Raw genomic sequence first — 27,500 nt, 5'->3', positions numbered from 1 at the left:
ATCATCATCATCATCATCATCATCATCATCATCATCATCATCATCATCATCATCATCATCATCATCATCACACACGTTCAATCTCTCGCATACGCATACACATACACACTGTCATAATCAAAATCATTTATATCTAGCACATCTTAAAAATAAGGCACCCACTAGATAAAATATTTCTCCTGCTTCCTGAACACACTCTGTAGGTTTGTCGCTTTCAGGCAATTTGGAGTAGATCTTGTTTATCCAATCCAACACAGAAAACCCAACGTAGTTTCCTGCAGAAAAGTAAAGGTAATGACGATCAACACCATCCATCACAACTCCCACCATGATCAACACCACCATACCATACTTTTCTTATTAATCAAATAATAACATATAAAATAAAATTACCTTAATTCATTCCATAGCGGAAATATTTCTCTACGTTCTATTCCAAGGGAAGACTGGAATAACCCAGGCGTCAGCCGCAGCGCAGCGCCGCAAATTGAGCCAGGGCGAGGTGACTTGGTGATCGAAATCGGTCCCTTCCGGGTACGAAGCGAAGACCGTACCGCTGAGCCACACTGTCCACCTCTTCCTATTACTTCTTCTACTCTCCCTCCTTCATCATCATCATCATCATCATCATTGTATCATCATCATCATCATCACAATCATCATTAGTAGAGGTGATCGCTTTAGTTGCAATAGCAGCAGCAGCAGAGGCAGTAATGGTAAAACTAATATTGGTATTAGTAGTCATAGTAGTTATAATATTAGTAGTAGTAGTAGTAGTAGTAGTAGTAGTAGTAGTAGTAGTAGTAGTAGTAGTAGTAGTAGTAGTAGTAGTAGTAGTAGTAGTAGTAGTAGTAGTAGTAGTAGTAGTAGTAGTAGTTTTACCAAATGTCAACATTAATTAGCACATTTCCAATGATTTACCATATTCAATACGCTTCTAAATGTTTCATTTATTCCGCACGCAGGCCACATGGCGCGACATTTCCATTTCATACAGTACAAGTCGCTTGTTATACGTCCTATTTATACCCGAAGTTTTACACTGTCCGCCACAGACTATAGCCTGATACTTATTCACATATAATATAGTAGTGGCGGAGGCGGTGGTTGCGGTTAACCCTCTCCTTACCACCCATAGGAAAACCGTCACATTCGTTGCGATGTAGCCAACAATTTTCTCATTCTGATTTCTCTTGTACATCACGAAATTTAAAGAAATGCTTTGATTACAGCTATATAAATATTAAACACTGTGTTGTAGAGCTCACTTGCTACTTTTTGTTTGAGTAAGAAAAGTCTATTTTTTTTTGTGCTGGGTGGGTGTGAATTTTCGGGGAGAATTCTAAAAATAGATGGTAAGGAGAGAGTTAAGGTAATGATTGTTTTCAGCCAAACATTTGATGAGTAAACTCACCACCAGGGGGTGTGTCCTTGCTGGGGTACAGAAACCACCGCTTTCGACCAAATACTATGCCATTCCAGGTGTCCGAATGCTTGTGAAAAACCACACCACTCAGTGAGGCACCGAGGAAGAATATGCTTTCGTCTTCAGTCTCCTGCAATGTAGAACCAATAAACAAATTATAGGAAAATAATAACCCCCAGTCTTTCATGATTCTACGTGTCATAAGACCGTTTTCAAGGCTGTTTTTGTTCATGGATGAAAATGGGTTTTGGCAAGAGACGTTCCTTTTTACAGTACTTTTAAAAAGCGGTCATAATATAATATTCGTTTGTTTTACACATTTAGCCGTTTATCGCTTCAAACAGCTCAGTATAGATAGTATGAAGTTGACGTTACTCCGGCCTTTGTTATTTATTGTTTTTTTGCCATCCGCGTTTATGAGTAATTCTCACTAAACTGTATTAACCAGACTATAAACGTTTAAGGTTACACATAGTTTTGTGTGTTGGTCCGTTATACTTCCGGATGGCAATGTTGTGAGCTTCTTAGCGAAGCTCACACTATCTATAGATAGTCAGCGCTTGGCTAAGAAGCTCGTAACATTGCCATCCGGAAATATAACGGACCAACACACAAAACTGTGTGTATCCATGAACGTTTATAGTCGGGTTAATACAGTTTAGTAAGAATTACTCATAAACGCGAATGGCAAAAAAAACAATAACAAAGACCTGAGTGACGTCATCTTCGAACTATCTATAGCGGAATTCTCGTAAAGTCAACACTCTTAAAGTCAACTTCTGCTAAAGTTAATATCCCGTGTTGGTCCGTAGCCATCGTTATGTATATAGCCTGACACTGAAATCCAAAAGGACTGGCAGTTTGACGTCATTATTTGGTTTTTGCACCGCTTAGTGAGTTGTCGTTCGTAGAGCTCATGGAAACAAGTGGTTCCATTGGTTGAACTATTGAATACAACTCACGATTTGTTTTCTTTTGTGGCAAAAGACTGGCATTTTGACGTCATTTTTTGGTCAGTATCAGCGTGGGATCAGGCCATAACTTTTCGAAGGCCACGGTTGGTCCAACGTTTTTTTGTTCTTTATCCAAGTGTGTTACATTGATACTGGGTAGAGTCTACTTTGCTTACAGTCAATCAATCTTTCTGGTCCGACAGTGTTGCTTTTATCAAGATTCTACTGCACCTACGTACACTTATTTGAAGGTCTGATAACCCAACTAATCTTTCTGGTACGACAGTGTTGATTTTATCAAGATTCTACTGCACCTACGTACACTTATTTGAAGGTCTGATAACCCAACTAATCTTTCTGGTCCGACAGTGTTGCTTTTATCAAGATTCTACTGCACCTACGTACACTTATTTGAAGGTCTGATAACCCAACTAATCTTTCTGGTACGACAGTGTTGATTTTATCAAGATTCTACTGCACCTACGTACACTTATTTGAAGGTCTGATAACCCAACTAATCTTTCTGGTACGACAGTGTTGATTTTATCAAGATTCTACTGCACCTACGTACACTTATTTTAAGGTCTGATAACCCAACTAATCTTTCTGGTCCGACAGTGTTGATTTTATCAAGATTCTACTGCACCTACGTACACTTATTTGAAGGTCTGATAACCCAACTAATCTTTCTGGTACGACAGTGTTGATTTTATCAAGATTCTACTGCACCTACGTACACTTATTTGAAGGTCTGATAACCCAACTAATCTTTCTGGTACGACAGTGTTGATTTTATCAAGATTCTACTGCACCTACGTACACTTATTTGAAGGTCTGATAACCCAACTAATCTTTCTGGTACGACAGTGTTGATTTTATCAAGATTCTACTGCACCTACGTACACTTATTTGAAGGTCTGATAACCCAACTAATCTTTCTGGTACGACAGTGTTGATTTTATCAAAATTCTACTGCACCTACGTACACTTATTTGAAGGTCTGATAACTCAACTAATCTTTCTGGTACGACAGTGTTGATTTTATCAAGATTCTACTGCACCTACGTACACTTAGTTGAAGGTCTGATAACCCAACTAATCTTTCTGGTACGACAGTGTTGATTTTATCAAGATTCTACTGCACCTACGTACACTTATTTGAAGGTCTGATAACCCAATCCCTAAACAACAAAAAACCCCAAGAAAAACAAGAAAAGCTAACAAAGAAAACCATGATAGCGCAGTGTTCTCGGAATGTGCTCAAAACGCATCACAAGTAGTTAGTACCAAACCAATAGCAGCAACACTTAAAGAATTAAAAGAAAATTATCTTTATTGGCTTCTACAAACATAATATTATTAACACCGACCAAACTAAATTAATAAAGGTGATGGTATCTGACGAGAGATAACATTAACAACATTTGGGACCGATCGTCTCAAAACGGTATTATGTCGGAACGAACCAGATGCTAAAAGACGAATTAAATGTTAAAACTGGTCAAAATATAAATCGTTGGCATTAGCACCACGAAATATGGTATCCATTCTCCTCAATAAAACATACAAACTCAAAATAAGTCTGATCTTTCTGGCTATAAATTCAATTTTCAACATCTTAAACAACCCGACTTAATACCGTTTTGAGGCGAAGGGTCACATTTTTACATCTCTTCATCTCCTCAACGATTCTCTCTATCTTTACGCGATAAAACTAATTGTTGCATATAAATATTAGATCGGAGCAATTGGTAAGGTAAACAAGCTCTTGGATATAACGTAAACATTGCAGACAACTGACGGGTCTTTGTTTATAAACAGATAAGGGTCATAAATGTTATCCGTCACCTCAAAACAGTATTATGTCGAGATAAACCAGATGGGGGCAGAGTGGCTCAGCGGTACCTAGTTCGACTACGCGCCTCGTTGTGTGGCCCTGAGCAAGTCACCTCGCCCTAGCTCACTTTGCGGCGTTGCACTGCGGCTGACCCTGGGTTATTCCAGTCTTCCCTTGGGATAGACCCTAAAGACAAATTTCCCCTTGGGGATGAGTAAAGGGAAAATGATATAACCATCTTATAATAATACCGTTCTCAAGGCAACGGGTGAGGAGGATGATGATGCATGAAAACGATGATGATGATGATGATGATGATGATGATGATGATATGATAATGATAATGATGACGATGATGATGATGATGATGATGATGATGATGATGATGATGATGATGTTGATGATGATGATGATGATGATATGATGATGATAATGATGACGATGATGATGATGACGATGATGATGGTGATGATGATGATGATGATGATGATGATGATGATGATGATGATGATGATGATGATGATGATGATGATGAAAACGATGATGATGTTGATCATGATGATGATGGTGATGATGATGATGATGATGATGATGATGATGATGATGATGATGATGAGGAGGAGGAGGAGGAGGAGGATGCTGATGATGATGATGATAATAACGACGACGATTCTCTACTTAAGCGATGTTACTTACCCTTGCAGTGAAGTATTCCGGCAACTTCAGAGTACCAGGCAAACTAGACTGGAAGAAAAAGGACCTGTCAAACACGTATGACCTGAAAACAAGAAAAACCCATATACTGATGAGTTGTTTGTTTGTTTTTAAGGCGCTTGTAACACATTTAGGTTATATCAGCGCCAGTAAAAAGGAAGAAAATGGGATAGTAATAGTAACATTCTAGAATTACAATTAAAGCATCCAAGAAAAAGTAAGACATAGGGGAACTGGGAACAAATCGGGATCAGATGTAGATTCCAAGAGCATACCACCAATGTACTTAGTTTGAAATCACCTACTAGTCTTATCCAGACACAAGCACTAAATCCACCAAAGAGGAACAATAATACATAACAGAGAGATGATTTACAAGGAAAAAAATACCATCTCCCAATAACTATGCATTTGACTGTTTCCCTCCCAGCTAGGACTCCGGCCAGGGCCAGGACAAAACCAAGTAATCTCATTCCAAGACAAGGCATAAAGCATGTTGGAAAACAGATATAAGAGGAGAGAAGACACAGTATGTATCTCCCTGCCCACTATGGGGGTATAGATGAGTTAATAGAAGGCATAAATGGACAAAAATAATAAAGCATCAAGCTTACAACAAGCAATTATCATCAAAAGTAACTATTCTATAAGATTGAAACAAAAAATAAAGTTTAAAAAACGCACAGAAACAAAAATATATACATTTAAAAAATAATAATAATAATAATAATAATAATAATAATAATAATAATAATAATAATAATAATAATAATAATAATAATAATAATAATAATAATAATAATAATAATAATAATAATAAAACAAAACAAAAAAGCGATCTTTCGCAATATCCAATATCTACTAAATCTGCATTGAACGCTTTATAAGGGGTCCCAAGCCTTCACGGAAAGAATGCGGCGTGACGCCATTGAAGCGCTATCACATGTTACTGACTACGTATCAAATCGTTTACCCCCTGGGTACAGTGAGTAAACTGGGGTAAAAAAGCCCTTTCCAAGGATTCAAATTTGCGTCGTTGGAGAGGGGCACGAACCAAGGATCTACCAGTCCGAAGGCGAGTGTCGAACCACAAGATCACAAAGTCGCTGGACCTATTCAAACATAACGTACGATCAGCAAACAAACGATCTACAAACAACACTTACCCACTGCCTCCATCCGCACTCTTCGCACTCGTAGAACTGTCTTGAAGCGTGTCCAGGAACTGAGTGAAAGAAGAGCTTTGGTCCCCGTTTCCTCCTTTCCTGACAATCTCTAGGGCGGATCCAGACTGCACTGTCCACTGGCTGTACTCTTGTCTCAAACCGGCCCGGCTCCATTTTGCCGGTTGCGTCCAGGCAGCGGCCCCGTTCGGAAAAGTGATGATAACTGGTTTCTTGTACCGGAACTCCTTTTCAAATCTGTCGAGTGTGAGGTCAGCTACAGAGAATTTGGGGATGTTACAGATGCCAGAATCGTATTTTTCAAGAATTTCCGGTTCTGCAGATCTCCAGCCACCAGAAGACATACGGTGAGCTGATTGTTTTAATGATTCCTCTGTCTTCAACTTCGAACCTTGCTTAGAGTTGCCATTTTTTAGATCTAAATTTTTCGAATCTTGTGATTTGTAGTTAATATTACTTGAACCCGCTTTTAAAATAGGAGGAAAGAAAAATGAGTTTACGGATGAGATGAACTCTTCTGGTGAGTCGTAAATGTAAAAGGGGGCTATGGCAGCAAAAATACAACAGATGGCGAAGAAAACGTGTGATGAACGAACGTACAGATCTGTTTTGACTGTGATTGAGGGTCGCGTGGGCGGTGAGGTGTCCGGTGAATCTGGCGATGAGGGAGTGGATGACGTTTGTGAGGATGGCGATTCGCGGAGTCTTTCATTGCTGTTGTTATCAGTAGTTACTTTATTATCTCTTTCGTCAGGAGGTTTGTTGAGTCCATGTATCGTCTCCGTAATATCTTTATTATTGTTGTTTGAGGTCATCGTTGTTGGCATCGGTAGTATCTGAAAGAAGCAAAGAAAAGAAAAGAATTACTATTGACCAAAAACAAACAAACAAACAAACACCCCCTTCTCTAGCGTCCTATCAAAAGGGTAGTAAGCAATTATGCTAATGTCCGTTTCACGCCATAGAAACCGGGATAAACTCGGCTCCATTGACCTAATAGCTCTGAAATCAGCAATGATAATATAATAATATGTAATAATAAACAAACAAAAAAGAAAAAGAAAAAGACAAGTCATGTGCTGAAACTTCTATTATTTCTATTATTCTGGGGTCGTCTTCTGGTGGCTGGAGATCTGCAGAACCGGAAATTCTTGAAAAATTCGATTCTGGCATCTGTAACATCCCCAAGTTCTCTGTAGCTGACCTCACGCTCGACATATTTGAAACGGAGTTCCGGTACAATTGCACTGTGATCCGGATGACCCGGGTTCGAGCCCCGCTTCAGGCACTTTCGCCTTTTTCCTTGAGCAAGATTATTAACCCCCAATTTGCTCATTTGGACAACATGGGTGATTCCTGTTGACATCAGACATTTTGTTTGATGAGTTATCTATCTTCCTTCGTGGAATGACTCGGCGACGGTATCTAATGATGTCGTGGTGGAAAAGGCATAATTTTAAAAAAAAAATAAATAATAATAATAAATAATATAATAATAATAATAATAATAATATAATATATAATATAATAAATAATTAATAAATATAATATAATATAAATAATATAATATAATATAATATAATAATAATATAATAATAATAATAATAATAATAATAATAAATATAATAATAATAATAATAAATAGTAATAATAATAGTAATAATAATAATAATTAATAATAATAATAAATAATAATAATAATAATATAATAATAATAATAATAATAATAATAATAATAATAATAATAATAATACTATTCAAGACCAATCATTTAACTTTAAATAATTCTGCCCCATCTAATCAATTAATTCCCCATCACCCATAACGCTCTATCAAAATTGAACGTGTTACATTAAGTCCTCACCGGTTCACAGTTTCAACCACTCGCTACCACTGACTGCTGAAATTCCACACAAGTCCCATAACCGATCTTTCCGAACTCCGTTCCGTTCCGTTCCGCTCCGCTCCGTTCGGTCCCAGTCGCTTGTATGTGATAAAACCAAAACAGTACAAGCCCCGTCTTATTTATACAGAACTGTCTCCAAGAACGGAATCACACCACTGGACTTTGGAACGGACTTTGAAACTAGTGAGACACGCTGGCAGTCTCTCTTGGATCGTGGATAGCTCATACTCATACGGTAGAGTCACGCTCTCCCCGGCCAGGCGGGGTTGTCGTACCAGTAGGATCGCGGGTTTAAAACCCCATCACCGCAGCGAATTTTTTATTCTCTATTTTCTTCTGGCACTTTCCTACTCACTTCATCTCTTGTCGTTTTCAGTCTCTCTTACTAACAGTGCACCCCATTTAACTATTAATCACCGGTCACTATAGATATCGAAAACGGGTAGGGGTGGGGGTGGAGCTAATGTTAGCTCCAAAAAAAAAAAAAATATTTTAAAATCGTAGAACTGCGAAATATTTACAGTAAGTAGGCAGGTCTGAAAAATGCCATCGGCTTGCTCCATTAATGAATTAATTCATTAATTGTTAGATTGGTTATTCATGCGTGACGATATAATGAATTCTGCACAAAGATGTATTCATTGATAATAAGTCATGCATGGCCCGAGCCCTAGCTGAAAAAAAAAAAATGCATGCGATGGATCGATGGACTAGAAACTGAAAAGTTATGAATTTAAAATTGAGTTTTTATATAGCGCAATATCCACTAAACGTGCTAAAAGCGTTTTACAAGAGGTCCCTGGCCAACAGCTACAACGTAACATGTAGAACGGGACACGACGCCTGTTAGGCGATATTACCAATTTTTTTTCGGACAGAGACAACGCTGTTAACGGTCATGTACTCATTTTACACCTGAGTACGGTGAGTAAAGAGCCTTCTCCAAGGACTCAACTATACGCCGAGAGAGGCTCGAACCCAGGACCTTTCGATCCGAAAGCGAGTGTCATACCACTAGACCACTAATGATACCGCTTTTAATGCCATTAACATCATGGAGTTGTTTTTATCCCAGTATCTGCAGCGTTAAACTGACTTTTTAAAAATACTTACAACCCTTTGGATAGAACGCTTGTGAATCGCAAAATGCTTTCCATCAGATTTAAACAGACCTGGCCATCAAATCATGTTTATTTAAACGGATCAGAATGAAAAACTTGGACCGCACTCTGGACTGACACTGGTCCATTTACCTGTAAGACGAGTGACCTAAGCAGTGGGCTATCACTATCAGACCCCCCCCCCCTTCCTCCCGTATGTAATCGTAGCCATCGTTAACATATTATAGCCATCGTTAACATATTATAGCCTGACACAAGAACCCTCTAGGACTGGCAGTTTGACGTCATTTTTTTGGTTTTTGTGTCGCGTCTAGTGAGTTGTAGTTAGTAGAGCTCAAGGAAACAAGTTATTTCATTGGTTTAAATATTGAATACAACTCACGATTTGTTTTCTTTTGTGACAAAAGACTGGAATTTTGACGTCAATTTTTGGTCAGTGTCAGGCTTTAACTCTACGATGGCTACGGTCATATACAGCAAAAGCAGAATAATATTTTCAAAATATTGGGGGGAAAAAGCATTCTACAACTTAACTGGAGATTGAAAGATCGAACCTCGGCGGCTTCTGTCTACAGGAAAAACGTGATACCATCAAGGCGACTACAACACAATCAGATAACCTCGATTGTTTAATGTCAGTCAGCAAGGCACCGGGTGTCGTGTTGTATTGGAATGGATGGATTTGTTTTTGTTTTTAAAAGTGCTTGGGGAGGAGGAGGAGGAGGAGTGATGAGGAGGAGAGGATAAGGAGGAGAGTGAGGAGGGAAGAAAGAGGGGAGGAGAAGGGGGAGGAGAAGGAGGAGGAGAAAGAGAAGGAGAGGGAGGAGGAAGAGGAGCAGAAGAAGTAAAAGGAAGATGAGGGAGATGGGCGAGGAGGTGAAGGATAGACAGGAATAGAAGTAAACAGGAGAGACGAGGGATAGAAGAAGAAGGAGGAGGAGGAGGAGGATGAGGAGGAGGAGGATGATGATGATGATGATGAGGAGGAGGAGGATAAGGAGGAAGAGGAAGAAGAGATGGCTGACTCTACCTTCTACCTTGAAAAACAATGTGTTAAGTTGTGAAGCTGATGACATCTTTACATCACAGGCCAATGTTGACTTGTCCCCACTCCCCACACCATCACCCTTCCCCACGAACACCCTTTACCTCTCCTCACTACTATTATTTTCATTATTACTATCATTGTTTGCCTTGCTTTATTACTGATTTTACTTACTTGATTTGTTGATGAAAATATTATATTCTTATATGAGTTATATTGGCAATTGCCTAAAAATAAACGTTTGAACCTCAATGCTTGACAAACAATGGGAAGATTTTAAAAAAAGAGTAAAATATAAGAGATCGGACATAATATAACTATAACCTTACACATTCCCCTATAATAGGTGATAATGTTTTCATTATACATGTACTTTTTAGCATTTCACGGTTGACTGACATTCTCCATCGGCGACAAAGATAATAGATATCAACTTTCAGTTTATGGAAATAAGCGGAGCGAGACAACAGTGTATCACGTACCTACAACCAAACTCATGGTCAGCACATTGTAGATATCCAATGATGCTCTTAAGGGCATCAAATATTATTCATAATGATGTACAACTACGGGAGGAACACTTTGGACGCAGGAAACCCATTGATGCTTTCTGCGTTTATCAAAAATAACAAACTCATAATATCCGCCAGCCGGATAATATTTTATATACCAACATACAAAACAATGTTTAACCTTAAACGTTTATAGATAGTATGAAGTTGACGTCACTAAGGTCTTTGTTATTGTTTTTTGCCATCCGCGTTTAAGAGTAATTTTCACTAAACTGTATTAGACAGACTATAAAAGTTCATGGTTACACATCGTTTTGTGTGTTGGTCCGTTATACTTCCGGATGGCAATGTTGTGAGCTTCTTAGCCAAGCACATACTATCTATAGTCTGATAAATACAATTTAGTGAGAACTACTTATAAAAATGGCTGGCTAACAATAACAAAGAGCTGAGTGACGTCAATTCCGTTCTACATATCGAACGTACACAAGAACATTTGGTGGCACATGTTGCTGAGAGAAACGGTCTCTCGTGACTGGGTAGATGCTCCTGTTAGAACAGAAACTTGTCGTCGGTTAGCTCTTCCATTTTTATTAGTTCTCACTAAATTCTATCAATCAGATTATAAACGTTCAAAGTTACACATAGTGTTGTGTATTAGTACTTTATGTCCGGCTGGCGGATGTTGTGAGATTGTTTCTTGTTGTTGCTTAAACGCATAGCATCAATAGGGTAGCAAGCAGTTGTGACTTTCTATTGAACGCTTCAGAAAACAGAATCAATACGCTTCAACAGTCGTAACGTCACTTCCCTTGTAATGACGCATAGTAACTTAGTAACTGACTCTAAACTATCAGAACAATGGCGGACGGCCATCTGAAATATTTCTATTCTCCAACGAGCATAAAAGTGTATCCAGAGGGAAAAAAACATTATAAATCTGATCATGTTTGGACTTTTACACATTCTGATCACAAGACATGAAAAGTTCTAGCCAGCAAGAAAAATAAAAAGTACAGGTTTTTCTTTGTTTAGAACCACGATGGCTGACGTTGCTGGGCGACGTGACATCAGACTTTTGAATCCAATTGTGGCTTTCTATTGAACGCTTCAGAAAACAGAATGAAATAAATAATAATGCTGAAAACTTATATAGCGCTATACCTATGAATTACAGCTTCCGGGTCTTATAGCTCATAAGACTACTGATTACTTTTAGTGTTTGTTTTGATTTCTTTATTTATAATCCAATCGATGCTTTAGTGTACATTCCACTTGTCAACCCTTAAAGCCATAAACCCGTCTCACATTCTACATTCAGTTTACTTCTTGTCCGTATGTTATTCATACTAATATATTCTATAAATGTACCTTTATATCTAGTATTTCCGCGGCTTTGCCGTACTCAAGCAGGTTTCAATGTTCAATTCATTCTTCCCAGCACGTCACACCACATGGTACCGAATTTGCATTTATTTAAACATCACAATTCTTTTTTTTTTTTTCGATGACTACGATGTTACTAGTGTGCATCTGTGTGAGTGTGTCTATGTCGATATTGTATTGTTATAAATGTGTAACCAAATGGCAAATTGTCACCTTTTTTAGGACAATAAAAATGTATTATTAAGTCACACGATAGTCGCTCTTTTTTTGTATTAGCACTCTTGCAACATCCGTCATTGCACTATTTCACAACAGCATCAAATCGTGGCCTTCGTAAAGTTATGGCCTGACACTGGCCAAACAATGACGTCAAAATGCCAGTCTTTTGCCACAAAAGAAAACAAATCGTGAGTTGTATTCAATAGATAGGATGCGCTTGGCCAAGGAGTTCACAACATTGCCATCCGGAAGTATGACGGGCCAACACACAAACTCTGTGTAACCATGAACTTTTATAGTCTGGTTAATACAGTTTAGTGAGAACAACTCACAAACGCGGATGGCAAAAACAATAACAAAGGCCTGAGTGACGTCATCTGCATACTATCTATAGTTCAACCAATGAAATAACTTATTTCCTTGAGCTATACTAACGACAACTCACTAGGCGGTGCAAAAACCAAATAATGACGTCAAACTGCCATTCTTTTTGGATTTCAGTGTAAGGCTATAACATAACGATGACTACGGTCAGATGAGGAAGGTGTCTTACACAAAGACTCAATACCTGACCCAGAGTTTTGCGACCATTTTCACCTTTAATCCGACTAATCACAACATCGCTTGACTTGATGAACAGACGAGATTACAGCTTAGCTACCGACATAACATTATTATAGATAAATAATACTGTGAAATTGAATGTAAGCTTCAATTTAATAACAAAAACAGATCAAATGAACATTTCGGGTTTCCCCTTTATCAACAAAACAGGATGAATGAAACATCACAAATGAATGAGATCTCATTCATTTGTGGTGTTTCACTCATTCTGTTTTGTTGATAAAGGGGAAACCCGAAACGTTCATTTGATCTGTTTTTGTAATTAAATTGAAGCTCACAATCAATTTCACATTATTATTTATTTCTTCGAGACTTGTGGACGAGGATTTCTTGATCTTTAACTATAAAGACGTGAGATACAACACTCTACCTATTCTGCTGTAACCGACCAAATTTTTTTAAAAATCTTGGCCAGAAAAATCATAATTTTACTTAAAATTTCAATTGATTAAGATTGACGTGCATGTACATATTATTTGTAGGTCTGATAACCCAATTCCTTATGGGCTCATCGCTGTAATGGAAATCTGAAAAAAAAAATGACGCAAAATATTGTCCATTACAACAATGTTAACCCTGTCCTTACCAGCCATTTTCAGACTTTCCCCCAAAATTTGACACCCACCCAAAACAAACATTTCTTACTCAAACAGAAAAGTATCAAGCACATTCTATACATATTGTTCGACAATATTAGCTCTATTACAGAATGTCAAGTTTCTTTAGTTATAGCAAAAATAAATTAAATCTGAATGAGAAAAGTGACCGTTGCATCGTAACAAATGTGACGATTTTCCAATAGGTGGTAAGGAGAGGATTAAACTAGGCCCATCAGTAGGTTCGGCGGTCAGACCTACGTCCATTAAAATATGTAATCCCCAACTTGTCAAAAAAAAGGCCAAATCTTAGACTTCAAAGAAATATCAGGTTTGAGACAATTTGGCAACCAGGAAGTCATATCAAAACAATTGCTTTTGGAATAAAAGAGTATTAAAAATGTCGGAGTAAGGTAAAATACTGAATAATTCAGAGAAACACACACAAGCACACATACCCAGAGACACACGCATACAACAAATTCACGCACGCTCGCACGCCCCTCCTCCCGATTCAGCCTTGCATTCGTCATGCATAGCCTTGAGTCCAATTCGCTCAGTCGATCAATCTAATTCATTGATTTCTCTCTTATTATTTCACACAGGTATAGAGTACATGAGTACATACCATACCCGGTGTGACATTGCAGCGTGATATATATATATATATATATATATATATATATATATATATATATATATATATATATATATATATTATATATATATATATATATATATATGTGCGGCTATGTGGTCTTGTGGTATGACACTCGTTTTCGGATCGGAAGGTCCTGGGTTCGAGCCTCGCGAAAAGGCTCTTTACTCACATTCTCTTACCGTACTCAGGTGTAAAATGAGTACCTGGCCGTTAACAGCGTTTTCTTTGTCCGAAAAATTGTAATGTCGGACAGGCGTTATGTCCCGTCCTACATGTTAGATATTATTATTATTATTATTATTATTATTATTTTTATTTTTTTTTTAAATTTTATTATTATTTTTTTTTTCATCGGATGGGTAGACATACACAAACGAAAAGAACATGTAAAGAAAATCACACGGTTTAAAACTACTTCTCTATATGAAAGGTTTTCAAAATAATTATGATTATTTTTAAACCAGCATAATAAGAATAATAATAATTTGTATCTACACCTAGCCAGGCTTACTAACAGGCAGATGAATTATTATAGACTCATTATTGTAATGGAAATGACATGCTAACTCGAGTCCATTATGATTGTGTACAGCTTTCAGACCTGCGAATATATAATGTACATGCTGACTGTTTTGAAGTGAATTCGTTAGGTAGATGAAGTTATAAAATCTAGATAAACAGTTAAACTGTGGACACCTCCATTTATGGACATCATTTAAGTGTGTGATTTTAGTTGGATATCCCATCCAACATGTTGACTAGATAGTGGTAGAATTGTATTTAAAAGAAATTATTTTTATATTTTTATTGTGAAATTTTTTTCTTCCTTCTTTCTTTTTTTTTTAGGAGGGACAGGGGAGGGGAGGGGGGTTAGAAAAATAGTGTAATTATTTTGGTGCAAGAGAGAGGGACGACTGTTGACTGTTCTAGAAAAGACGCGTACCAGTGAAGGTAGGGGGTTTGAAATGACCACCAAACTGTTGTTTATTATGTCATCTCAGCATTCAACTGTCACGCTCACATCTAAATGTCTGCCTCATGGAAATAAAAACTCCAGTCATGATCTGACCATGAGAAAACGCAAGAACTAGTCTCGTTCAAGAACAAGGATGGGAAGCACTAGAAAGGAATGACAGGTTAAGGGGATAATTAGACCTCACCACTACCCCCCCCCCCCCCCAAAAAAAAAAATAAATAAAAAAAAAAGAAACACCCCACCCGTGTGAGGTTTTTCAACCGCGACAATGGCATGCATTCAATAAGTGGTCAGACTGGTGCATTGTTTGATTTTATCTTGCCTCTACAAGTTTCTTTAAGGGAATTTGGGTCTTGTTGGGTTATGTCGTGATGATTGTTGTGACCTCGTATCAGCAGGAAGAGTATACCATCCAAATATCAAAAGTAAACACGACTTCGTTGACTCGTTTCAAATATTGCGTATTATATCAAAGTGACAAATTAGGGAACATGTTCTAGACAAAAAAAACTGATGAGGTGTGTCTGAAACAATGTCGGGCAAAGCAAGAGAAGCATACGAGAAAAACGTCATCACCATTCTGCCTCCACTGCCACCAGTTTCATACACACTGCCACTACCACATTATCTCATGCATCTGTGGTGTTTCATTCATCCTGTTTTGTTGATAAAGGGGAAACCCGAAACCTTCATTTGATCTGTTTTTGTAATTAAATTGAAACTTACATTCAATTTCACATTATTATCTATTTCTTCGAGCTCCGTTCGAGCAGCAACATTTAATTATGAGTAAGACGTAATATATACAATTTTTCACTCTGTAACTGTTTAATTAAATTATGACCAAAAAATAATGATGTTCACTGAATTTAATTAATAAAAGGGAACATAACAGGCTTTGAAAGTCACCTCTCCTCATCTGTGTCTGACAAAAATGTACATTGCTTAGACCCTATGAAATGAAATGCATAGCTATTACAAAAAAGCCAACCATCGTATCATGGCCAACACACTAACGTGTGTGTGTGTGTGTGTGTGTGTGTGTGTGTGTGTGTGTAGCGAAATGACAACTTATTTAATCGGTTATACAGAACGTGATGACATTTGATTATCTTTATAGCCCAGAGGCAAAATGTGCCGATGCATAATATCATAACGTCTTCTAAAAAATTGATGATGATGATGATGATGATGATGATGACGACGACGACGACGACGATGATGATGATGATGATGATGACGACGACGACGACGACGACGATGATGATGATGATGATGACGACGACGACGACGACGATGATGATGATGATGATAATGATGATGATGATGATGATGATGATGATGATGATGATGATGATGATGATGATGATGATGATGATGATGATGATGACGAAGACGATGATGATCATGATAATGATAAAAAGCTTGTTTCCATCTGTTGTTTCCACCCGTCTGTTTTGTTGGAAGGTCAGGTGGTCACAAAGGGGTTGAACTTCACTATTCACTGCGTGCGTTTGACTCCACAGTGCGTCGACACTTGACATAATAATGACAACATTCCAGACAATCGATCGAGTGCTTTTCTTATGATAATGAAGCTCCATTATAGCAAATTACTTCTAATCGTGTCGTCCCACCAGTCGTAAACAATTACCTACTAAAGCTTAGATCAGCAAAGTCGACATTAAAATTTATAATTAATCGCTACGAGCTTAGGTCTACACGCTTGACGCTAACACTAAGGGAAAAGTTAAGGGCTAAGAACTAAATAAGGAAAAGAAGGAAAACAAAACAGAAAACTAACCAAAAGCTAACACAAATAGGACTAATTTTACACCTAGAAACTATGACACTATGCCACGTCCAGACATTTTGATGATATTCAGTTAGGTAGAATAGATAGTATGCGCTTGGCTAAGAAGCACATAACATTGCCATCCGGAAGGATAAAGGACCAACACACAAAACTGTGTGTATCCATGAACGTTTATAGTCGGGTTAATACACGTTTTAACATTTTTGGTTTAAAAAAACTCGTCCTTCAAATATCGATCGATTAAAATGATCCCCATCTTGACAAAAACTCTCAAACCTGGGACTCCGCGAGAAGTCCCATGTTTGAGAGCGTTTGCCAAAATGACGATAATTGATTTTAATCGATCGATATTTGAAGGACGAGTTTTTTTTACCAAAAATGTTAAAACGTGTTTATGCAGAGCAGTGAAACTTTTCGATTAAGCGTCTAGCTCCATGTCTATCATTTATAAAGAGCAATTTTGCAACCAATCAGTAACAATGATATTCAGTCACCTTTTACTTTATGTTAATAACGTGTTGCTTTATTTTTCAGTGTAGGCTTCGGCAGTGTTTTGTTGATAGTGGAATCAATATTTCTTTATTTCCATCCAATTACGATGCCATCGCATGATTGAAATCCAGAGCATCGGAATATCAACCATTTGTGACCCTTCGCCTCAAAACGGTATTAAGTCGGGTTAGTTAAGATGTTGAAAATTGAATTTATAGCCAGAAATATCAGACTTGTGTTGAGTTTGTATGTTTTATTGAGGAGAATGGATACCATATTTTAGGGTGTTAATGCCAACAGTTTATATTATAGACCAGTTTTAACATTTAATTCGGCTTTTAAGCATCTGGTTCGTTCCGACATGATACCTGTTTGAGACGATGGGTCACATTTTCTCAACCCATGTCTGCTTTAATTGTTTTCGTTGGGATATTTTGTGTGTGTATGTGTGTGTTTGTGTGTGTGTGTGTGTGTGTGTGTATGCTTGTGTTTGTGAATGAGTATGTTTCAGCCAAAGTAATTTGTAATTTAAGCGCTTAGAGTCTGGCGTCTCGGAGTTATAGCGCGTTATAAGTTTTCAGGATTATTATCATTTATTTTTTGAAAGAGGATTTTTTTACTCATAAAAAAAATAAATAATAACAATAAATAACAAATTCCCTTTATTTATCCCTAAGGGGGACATTTTTCTTTAGGATTTATTCCAAGGGAAGACTGGAATAACCCATGCGTCAGCCGCAGTGCAGTGCGACGGGTAGTCGAACTCGGTACCTTTCAGGTACGGAGCAAAGACGGTACCGCTGAGCCACGCAGCCCCATAGCCACGCTGTTCCAGAAGAACACGATTCCATTTGTCATAAATTGGGTGACACGACGGTGAGATAACTTGTGAAACCATGGACGCAGTAAGCTTCGACAGTCTTGACGTCACTTCCCTCGTAATGACGCATAGTAACGTAGTAACTGGTTCTAAACTATCGGAACAACGGCGGACGCTTTTATAAAATACTTCTCCGACGAGCATAAAAGTGTATCCAGAGGAGAAAAACATTATAAATCTGATCATGTTCTGACTTTTATACATTCTGATCACATGATATGTGAGAAAGTTCCAGTCAGCATGAAGAATAAAAAGTGCTGATTTTCTTTGTTTAAAACCAAGCTGCTCGTTGCTGGGCGGACGTTACATCAGACTATTGAATCCTATTACTAAGCATAAAACCAACAAAGCACAAATCTTTCACTCTGAAAAATAATTAATATTACTTCACTAGACGTCTATAACTATAATGCTACTTTCTAATAACGCTTAATAACTGCTATTACCGATGTGCAGAGTGTACTTTATATTATTATTTTTGTTTTGTTTTTTGTTGTAAAATGAGTAGCAAATTGCATGACTTAGAAATTGTTCGCAAAACAGAAAATGTCATTTTTGATTATACAAAAGGCATGAAAATTTTTATAAAAGCACTTCTAAGAAAAATATCTATATAAAAAAAGAGAAACAGAACAACACATCCCCCCCCCCCCCCAATAAACAAAACAACAATAAGAAACAATCAAACAAAAAGCTATTTTAATTGTTTCGAGTGGTTAAAAAAAATATCTAGTTTTTTTGTTTGTTTGTTTTCTTTTTGTATTTTTTTTTACAAATCAAACTATAAATAATTACGAAGTTTTAGATTTATACAAATCTGTACATAAATGATTACTCGAAGTCGAAGTGTTCTAAATCCGTGGTGTCGGTAGCTCAGATGTTATAGCGTCTTGTCATTCTTGTCTTGAGTGTGGTCAGTGACAATATGGATGATAACCACTTTACAATGATTACCGTTATCTCGACCACAATGTGACGTTAATAATAACATGGTTATATTAATTATAGGTAGTGGCAGATATTATGAGAGAGTTAGGACACCTGACGAAATTTGAACAATATGAATCATGAACTGGAACTGTAGTTCGATATAGTCTACTTGGGGAATAGATTAAACACTGTGAAGCGCACTGAGCATGGTGAATCCTTGGGAATACGTGATGTAATTTAACATTATGTTCATTTACATCTGATCTACTTCATTTTAACTTTGTTAGGTTCACTTAATGAGCAGGCGTTTCTTACTAAAACCAAGAAAAAAAGAATGAGAGAGAGAGAGAGAGAGAGAGAGAGAGAGAGAGAGAGAGAGAGAGAGAGAGAGAGAGAGAGAGGGGAGGGGGGAGAGAGAGAGAGGAGAGAGAGAGAGAGAGAGAGAGAGAGAGAGAGAGAGAGAGAGAGAGAGAGAGAGAGAGAGAGAGATAAAAGAAATGAAAACCGATCAATTATCCAACTAAAGAATGAACGGGGTGAGCAAGGTGTCGGAGTGCGAAACAGGTCTGGATTTGAGGAAAATAGTTGATGAGTAAATATTTTGCATTCTAATTCTAATTAATAAAGAAATGGAACTGGACTTCATTGTCATAATACAATACATAAACATATATACACATTATATCATATATATATATATATATATATATATATATATATATATATATATATATATATATATATATATATATATATATATTAGCGCTCACCTTTGATCTCTAGCTTCGGGTAGTTACTATTAAAATCCGATACCGTTTGTGATCACAGTCACATCTGAACCTGAACGTGTTTTGTACCAGTTCAGTATCAGTTTCAGTTTAAATTTAAATCTTTCCACCTCCCGAACAAAACCACAAGAAGAGAATGCAACACACAACAAACTGACCCAGTAGATAGATGAATCATAGGACAGATTTTTTCTCACATCACGTATGTCACTTCAGTTCACATTGTGTAAAATACAAGATAAGAGAAAATAAAAACATTTCCTTTTGAATTCCAAAGCGTGTCTGACGTATCCAATAAGCTTGAGTTAACACATTCACCAAGACAGTCATACTGTGTGCTGTGTTACATGTCAGTCAATGTAGTGTGTTGTCTGTCTGTGTCTGTCACTCCTCAGCTGACTGTGTGTCCCAAGGTAGCGAGCTCGTTATCGACGAAAGCTTGTCCCCGAATTAGGTCAAATTGTCGGGTCAACTACCCTGAACAAATTGTGCCACTGGTTTAACCCTTTGGCGGCGAAACTGAATTTATTTCAAATCGTAGCGTCTCGAATTATTTATCTGCTTATAAGGCGCAGCATTGCACATCGGTATGGTCTTTGCTTCGTAGCCAAAGGTGCCGAGAGTTCGACTCTGCGTTTTGTGGCCTTGAGCAAGTCACCTCGCCCTAGCTCACATTCATCACGCCCCGTACTACAGACTACTTTCCTTCGGAACAGATCCGACTGAATGGCTGAATGGGAGCGAGCAATATATAATTTAGGTTTTCGTCCAACCGAGTCATCAATGCATTAATCACATGATTTGTTGCTGTCCAACGATTGGACATTGCTTAACAAATATAAACACTGCTTTATTTATGAAAATTGTAAACATACCCATGTGCCAACCTGAACAAAACGACCAATCGTGATGTTAGATAATTAAAAAAAAAACTGTGAACACTTTTCACTGTGTGGGTCATTTTGAACACAGTTTGCAATGTGGCCAATGACCTCGAGCACATGGAAAGGTAATATAGATCATCCCCATTCGCCTTTGGGACGGGTTTGTCATTAAATCAGGACTCACCCCGCTGCAGCTACTCTTGTGAAAACTGTTAGAAATTATGTAAAATTATATTGAAATAGAATCCCTTTCGAAAAGGGTGAACCTATCTCGACTTCCCTCGATCTTAGAATGGATAAACTGGACAAAACCGTAGGGTTGTTCAATCATGTCGAGAGCATGTTTTTAATTCAGTGTCACAAAGAGTAACTAAAACTTACCACTCTAACACCTATAGATAGTATGCGCTTGGCTAAGAAGCTCATAACATTGCCATCCGGAAGTATAACGGACCAACACACAAAACTGTGTGTATCCATGAACGTTAAAAGTCAGATTAATACAGTTCAGTGAGCATTATTCATGAACGCGGATGGCAACAAAAAACAATAACAAAGACCTGAGTGACGTCATCTTCGAACTATGTATACAGTATAATAATAAATCGAACATAATATAATTATCCAAAATGTCCGCTATGAATATTAATATGAGCTTAATGCGATGTAGTAACTGAGGATCTCTAACCAAGAGTTACTTAAATAAGACGATCCATAACTCTTGTGAGGCAATATTACATTTTTTTTCGACATAGAGAACCGTGGTACTCATTTTACACCCCAGTACGGTGAGAAAATGTTTAAGTCTTTTTCTAAGGACTCAACTATGTGCTGATTTAAGCCGGTTTCTGATGTCAGTTCTCCTAGGAGGTTCACTTTTCCGTTATGCCAAGGAAGGATTTACAGTCGCTTCACCAAATTTTTGTCTTTGATTTCTTCACAAGTCTGTCTTTATACTATGCACTTTCCATTGATAAACGCATTGCAGTTATAGATAGTATGCGCTCGGCTAAGAAGCTCACAACATTGCCATCCAGAAGTTTAACGGACAAACACACAAAACTGTGTGTATCCATGAACGTTTATAGTCAGGTTAATAGATAGAATGCGCTTGGCCAAGGAGTTCACAACATTGCCATCCGGAAGTATAACGGACCAACACACAAACTCTGTGTAACCATGAACTTTTATAGTCTGGTCAATACAGTTTAGTGGGAACAACTCACAAACGCGGATGGCAAAAACAATAACAAAGGCCTGAGTGACGTCATCTGCATACTATCTAGATGACGTCACTCAGGCCTTTGTTACTGTTTTTGCCATCCGCGTTTGTGAGTTGTTCTCACTAAACTGTATTAACCAGACTATAAAAGTTCATGGTTACACAGAGTTTGTGTGTTGGTCCGTTATACTTCCGGATGGCAATGTTGTGAACTCCTTGGCCAAGCGCATTCTATCTATACAGTTAAGTGAGCATTACTCATAAACGCGGATGGCAAAAAACAATAACAAAGACCTGAGTGACGTCATCTTCGAACTAGCTATAGATTCTCTTTCTTCTACAGTAAAAGTGAGGGACGTAGGTTATTTATTATTATTATTTGTTGTTGTTGTTGTTGTTGTTGTTGTTGCATAGTAAACCCTTAATCTTTTTCACGACGGAGAAGTCGTAGAAACTCTCTTGATGCTGTGCGTTTAGCTAAAATGCTCACATCCCCCACCAGCTGAATATAACGTATCAACATACAAATCCATTTGTAACCTTCGACGATTATATCTCGTCTGATTGATAGAATTTAGTGGGTAATAATCATAGAAGTGTCTGGCTAAAACAATAACAAAGAACCGAGTGGCGTCAATCTCGCTCCTTCTATAACTTTGCTGTTCTCATTGATGTGATTAGGTAGATATTTGGGACCTAAAGGTTGATCCCCTAAATACCAGAATTAAAGGATAATGCGTTTTAACTCACTCAATCCTAGAGATTTTTACTACTTTTCAACATTAGTAAAAATGAGCATGTATATAGATATTTTTATTCAACTGCTATTAACATGTAAAAACTACTAAATAATAATGTGAAATTGAATGTAAGCTTCAATAAATCATTAATTCATCTTAACTACGCCACTACCACATCATCTCATTCATCTGTGGTGTTTCATTCATACTGTTTTGTTGATAAAGGGGTTAAACCCGAAACGTTCATTTGATCTGTTTTTTTTTTTTTAATTAAATTGAAGCTTACATTCAATTTCACATTATTATTTATTTATTCGAGCTTCTAGCAGCAACATTTACATTACCCAGTATTCTGTAAAAACTAAAAAACATTAGCGTTGATACTACCCCTATAATTTGGCTCAGAAAAATGTAATAAATAGGCATGGGGTAAAAGTAACCCGGTTAAACTACGGATATAGTCGGTGTTAAGGTTGGGTGAGTTAAGAATTGTCGCGAAATACGGGGATTACAGGTTAAAATTAATATTATGAATGCAGCCTGTTGTTCGCTCAGAAGTTCACTTTATATGGGTGATAAAGAACAAAACAAACAATAATGAATTCTATACACAAACAAATCCCATAGAAAACCGTATTTTGTTGTCTGCTGGTTCTAATAATAATAATATTATTATGTACACCTGGATAGCATAACACAACATACAACATGCTCAATCTACGGTTTAGTTCCAGTTATTCCATAATAATAATAATAATAATAATAATAATAATAATAATAATAATAATAATAATAATAATAATAATAATAATAATAATAATAATAATAATAATAATACACATTTATATAGCGCTCATTCTCGTGTAAAACACAAGCTCTGGGCACTTTACAATATAAATATCAATTTTAAGTGAAAAAAAATAAAATAATTCATAGCCAAATCAAGGATTCATAGAGTCAATAAAAACAAATACAGTAAAAATGTGTCTTGAGATTCTTTTTAAAGGTAGGTAAAGACTTGCACTCCCTCAGACCACGTGGTAGTTCATTCCAAATCTTGGGGCCGAAACAAGCAAACGATCTATCACCAAATTTTGTATCACCATAGCCATCTTTTATGTGTGCCTCCTAGCCTGGTTCGGGGTGGCTTTAAAAAAAATTAATGGAGGTATCTAGTCGTTTGATGGCTATGAGGCCCATGCCATGAAGCCGGAGTTTATCTCGGTTTCAATGGCGTGAAAGGGACAATAGCAATAAAGAACAAAAGTGTCATTTCAAGAAACGGGTTCCATAGTGCGGCTATGTGGTCTAGTGTTATGACACTCGCTTTCGGATCGGAAGGTCCTGGGTTCGAGCCTCGCGCTGGGCGCATAGTTGAGTCCTTGGAAAAGGCTCTTTACTCACATTCTCTCACCGTACTCAGGTGTAAAATGAGTACCTGGCCGTTAACAGCGTTGTCTTTGTCCGAAAAATTGTAATATCGCCTAACAGGCGTCATGCCCCCTCCTACATGTTAAATGTTGCTGTTGACCAGGGACCCCTTGTAAAGCGCTTTGAGCACATTTAGTGGATATTGCCCTGTATAAAGCTCAATTTAAAAATAATTTTTTTTAAATCTCATTGAAAGTGTAAAACTTCCGGGGACTGAATATATACATTGTGTAACTGATATCTCGGCTTCAGAGTAGTGACATCTTATTTTCTATTCTAACTATATTATGCTAGTGGTCAATAAAGACAATCCATCCTCTTTCTCTCTCTTTTACGTTCGATAACCCTAAGAACGATAGAAGGATGTTAAGAATCTCGTGGACAGAGAAGAAAACTATTGAAGAAGTATTAGAGCAAGCTGAAATTAAAAGGTTATTAATTCGTACAAGAAGAAGATGACAAATGCAATTTTTAGGGCACGTACATCGACATAAATGTATTGAACATCTTGCTCTCACAGGAAAGATAGAAGGTAAAAAGAGTAAAGGTAGACCAAGAAAAATATATGTGACCCTTCGCCTCAAAACGGTATTAAGTCGGGTTGGTTAAGATGTTGAAAATTGAATTTATAGCCAGAAATATCAGACTTGTGTTGAGTTTGTGTTTTATTGAGGAGAATGGACACAATATTTTAGGGTGCTAATGCCAACAATTTATATTTTAGACCAGTTTAACATTAAATTCGGCTTTTAAGCAACTGGTTCGTTCCGACATAATACCGTTTTTAGACGATGGGTCACATATTTGAATAGTTTGAACAGCTGGGTGACAAAGAAAGAGAAGAGTAATATTAGTTTTCTGAGGTTATCTGAAAAGAGAGATGAATGGCGTACCATGATCACAGATGTCTGGCACAGACTTGGTACTTGAAGAAGAAGAAGAAGAACCCCAAGAATCCCGCTACTAAAATAGTTATGCCACCTTATGATTCAATACGTAACCAATTCATTATTAGTCCTCCAAAGGACTGGTTACACACACACTTCCAAGACTTTGGAACCGGAAAAGTAGATGGTGTGACGTCACGAGCTTTCTTCCCTATTGCTTGCTACCCATTGGACAGCTTGCTAAGTCATTCCCGCCAAATCTAACAGACCTAGCTACTTAATCATTGCTTGGAGGGGGGGGGGAGGAGTGTGTGTGTGTGTGTGTGTGTGTGTGAATGGAGGGGAGGAGGGGAGGGGGAGGGAGTGTGTGTGGGGGGGGGGGGGGGGGGGTCAGACAAAAATATCGACTTCACACGGGATCAAACTAGGTCCCTCGGGCTTGAGAAGCGAGTGCTCTACCAACTGAGCTTTCGGGACCTCCAATCTTTAAAAAAATATTAATGCGCATTGGATTATGGATGTCAAAAAACATGTGAGTACTGTTAATATTATATAAGGCCAACGGTTTCGGCTGGCAGGCATATATTATTGACGCTCGGCTATGATTGATCTTATTTGATCATCATAATATTATTCCCGTTATAATAACGATAGAATGCTTATGGCTATGCACTTGTTTAGTCTATCGCACCTAATCCCACTGAAGTCTAAGTCTCGGCTTAGACATGCGATAACAAACAAGCACTATCGCCCTTTGATGTAATGATGAAAATAAGTAGCCTCTCTGTGTAATTTGCTTTGAGAAAATTGTGTAAGGAGAGGCATGACATTTTAGTACGTGTGGCAAGGGGAAAGTAAGGAACAGGCGTTAGTTACTTCGATTAGAAACGTCTTTAATATTTTTTAAAAGTTAAAAATAATATATAAACCCTAAAATCAAAGAAGCAAAAGTCTCAATCTAATTCAAATCATGATACGACACCGTTGATGGGAAGGGGAAGGGCACAACACGAACACTATGACAACCCATCAACACAGAATGAAAATCAACGACAACTATAGAGGTACTATTAATTTTGACTCTGATGAAAATATATTAATGAATAGATATGGAGATTTCCCCAGATCATTCTCGCAGGTTTACTTTGCTCAATGCACTCCACAATGCTTTATTTATTCTTATGCTTTCTATATTTTAATTACATAAAGTACAACTCACCTTATTTTTTACACCAATGTAACCAAATTTATATAATATAATGCACTATAAGGCCAGAAAGAAATGAATTAAACACTGAAATTCTGATGCTTATTTGAAAAAAAAATCCCCCCAAAAAAACACTACTCTCTCAGAAATCTAAGTTTATACATATTTACACATCTGATAACAAAGCTGTCGACTTTTTAGCCAATGGTGACATTGGAAATTTTGTGTGCAAGATTAAACGTTGTTTTTCTTCCGATGACAACAATGAGATCACGACAACCAGAGTAACCAGACTTTAAAATATATACACATCGATTCAAGGCACTTGAAAACATAAGTTTTGCGTAATGAGTACAGTAAAAAGTAATGCAGAAAACTTAATATTACCGCTTCAAAAAAGAACAAAAAGAACAAACTTGGAAGGTGTGCCGTCTGTATGGATTTAAAGGGATGCACTGATGTTTTTATTGGTTAAGTTTGTGACTGAAGCAGGGTTTTGGGCTCGAAGCGTTCCTTACTTGTTTTCAAGGGTTTTAAGGCGCTTGCAACAAAGTTAGGTCTATCAGCGCCAGTAAAAATGGAGAAAATGGTATACTAAAAAGTTCTAGACTAACAATTAAAGCACCCAAGATGAGGGAAGATAAAGGGGAATTGGTTCAAATCGGAAACACTATCATTGTGTACTTAGTTTGAGATCACCTAAAAGTCTCATCCAGACACACGCGCAGGTCCTCACAAAGAGGGGGAATTGTCTTTAAATCATATATATGTTTGTTTGTTTTATTTTTTTGTTTTTAAGGGTTTTACGGCGCTTGCAACACATTTAGGTTATATCAGCGCCAGTAAAAAGGAAGAAAATGGGATAGTAAAACGTTCTAGAATTAGAAAGCACCCAAGAGAAAGTAAGACAAAGGGGAACTGGGAACAAATAGGGATCAGATGTAGATTCCAACAGCATACCACCAATGTACTTAGTTTGAAATCACCTATAGATAGTATGCAGATGACGTCACTCAGGCCTTTGTTATTGTTTTTGCCATCCGCGTTTGTGAGTTGTTCTCAC

The 27,500-nt window shown here is 37.4% G+C and overlaps 1 protein-coding gene across 1 annotated transcript in view; it reads right to left on the bottom strand.

Annotated features, from left to right (window-relative positions):
* LOC144974651 (uncharacterized) overlaps positions 1-20,698 on the bottom strand; it is a 27,604-nt gene extending 6,906 nt beyond the window's left edge. The window contains exons 1-5 of the mRNA XM_078917726.1: positions 20,049-20,698; positions 6,097-6,950; positions 4,913-4,994; positions 1,415-1,556; positions 163-275 (exon numbers count right to left, since the gene is read on the bottom strand). Coding sequence (XP_078773852.1) covers positions 163-275; positions 1,415-1,556; positions 4,913-4,994; positions 6,097-6,941 — 1,182 coding nt within the window. The 5' untranslated portion in view covers positions 6,942-6,950; positions 20,049-20,698. The remainder of the gene's footprint in view (positions 1-162; positions 276-1,414; positions 1,557-4,912; positions 4,995-6,096; positions 6,951-20,048) is intronic.
* Positions 20,699-27,500: the final 6,802 nt, after the last annotated feature.

Source organism: Berghia stephanieae, chromosome 6 (assembly GCF_034508935.2).
Source record: "Berghia stephanieae isolate SIO BIC M18660-M18661 chromosome 6, UCSD_Bste_1.3, whole genome shotgun sequence".
Taxonomy (NCBI): Eukaryota; Metazoa; Mollusca; class Gastropoda; order Nudibranchia; family Aeolidiidae; genus Berghia; species Berghia stephanieae.
The sequence above is the reverse complement of the archived record's forward strand: the minus strand, read 5'-3'. Positions and strand labels throughout refer to the sequence as shown.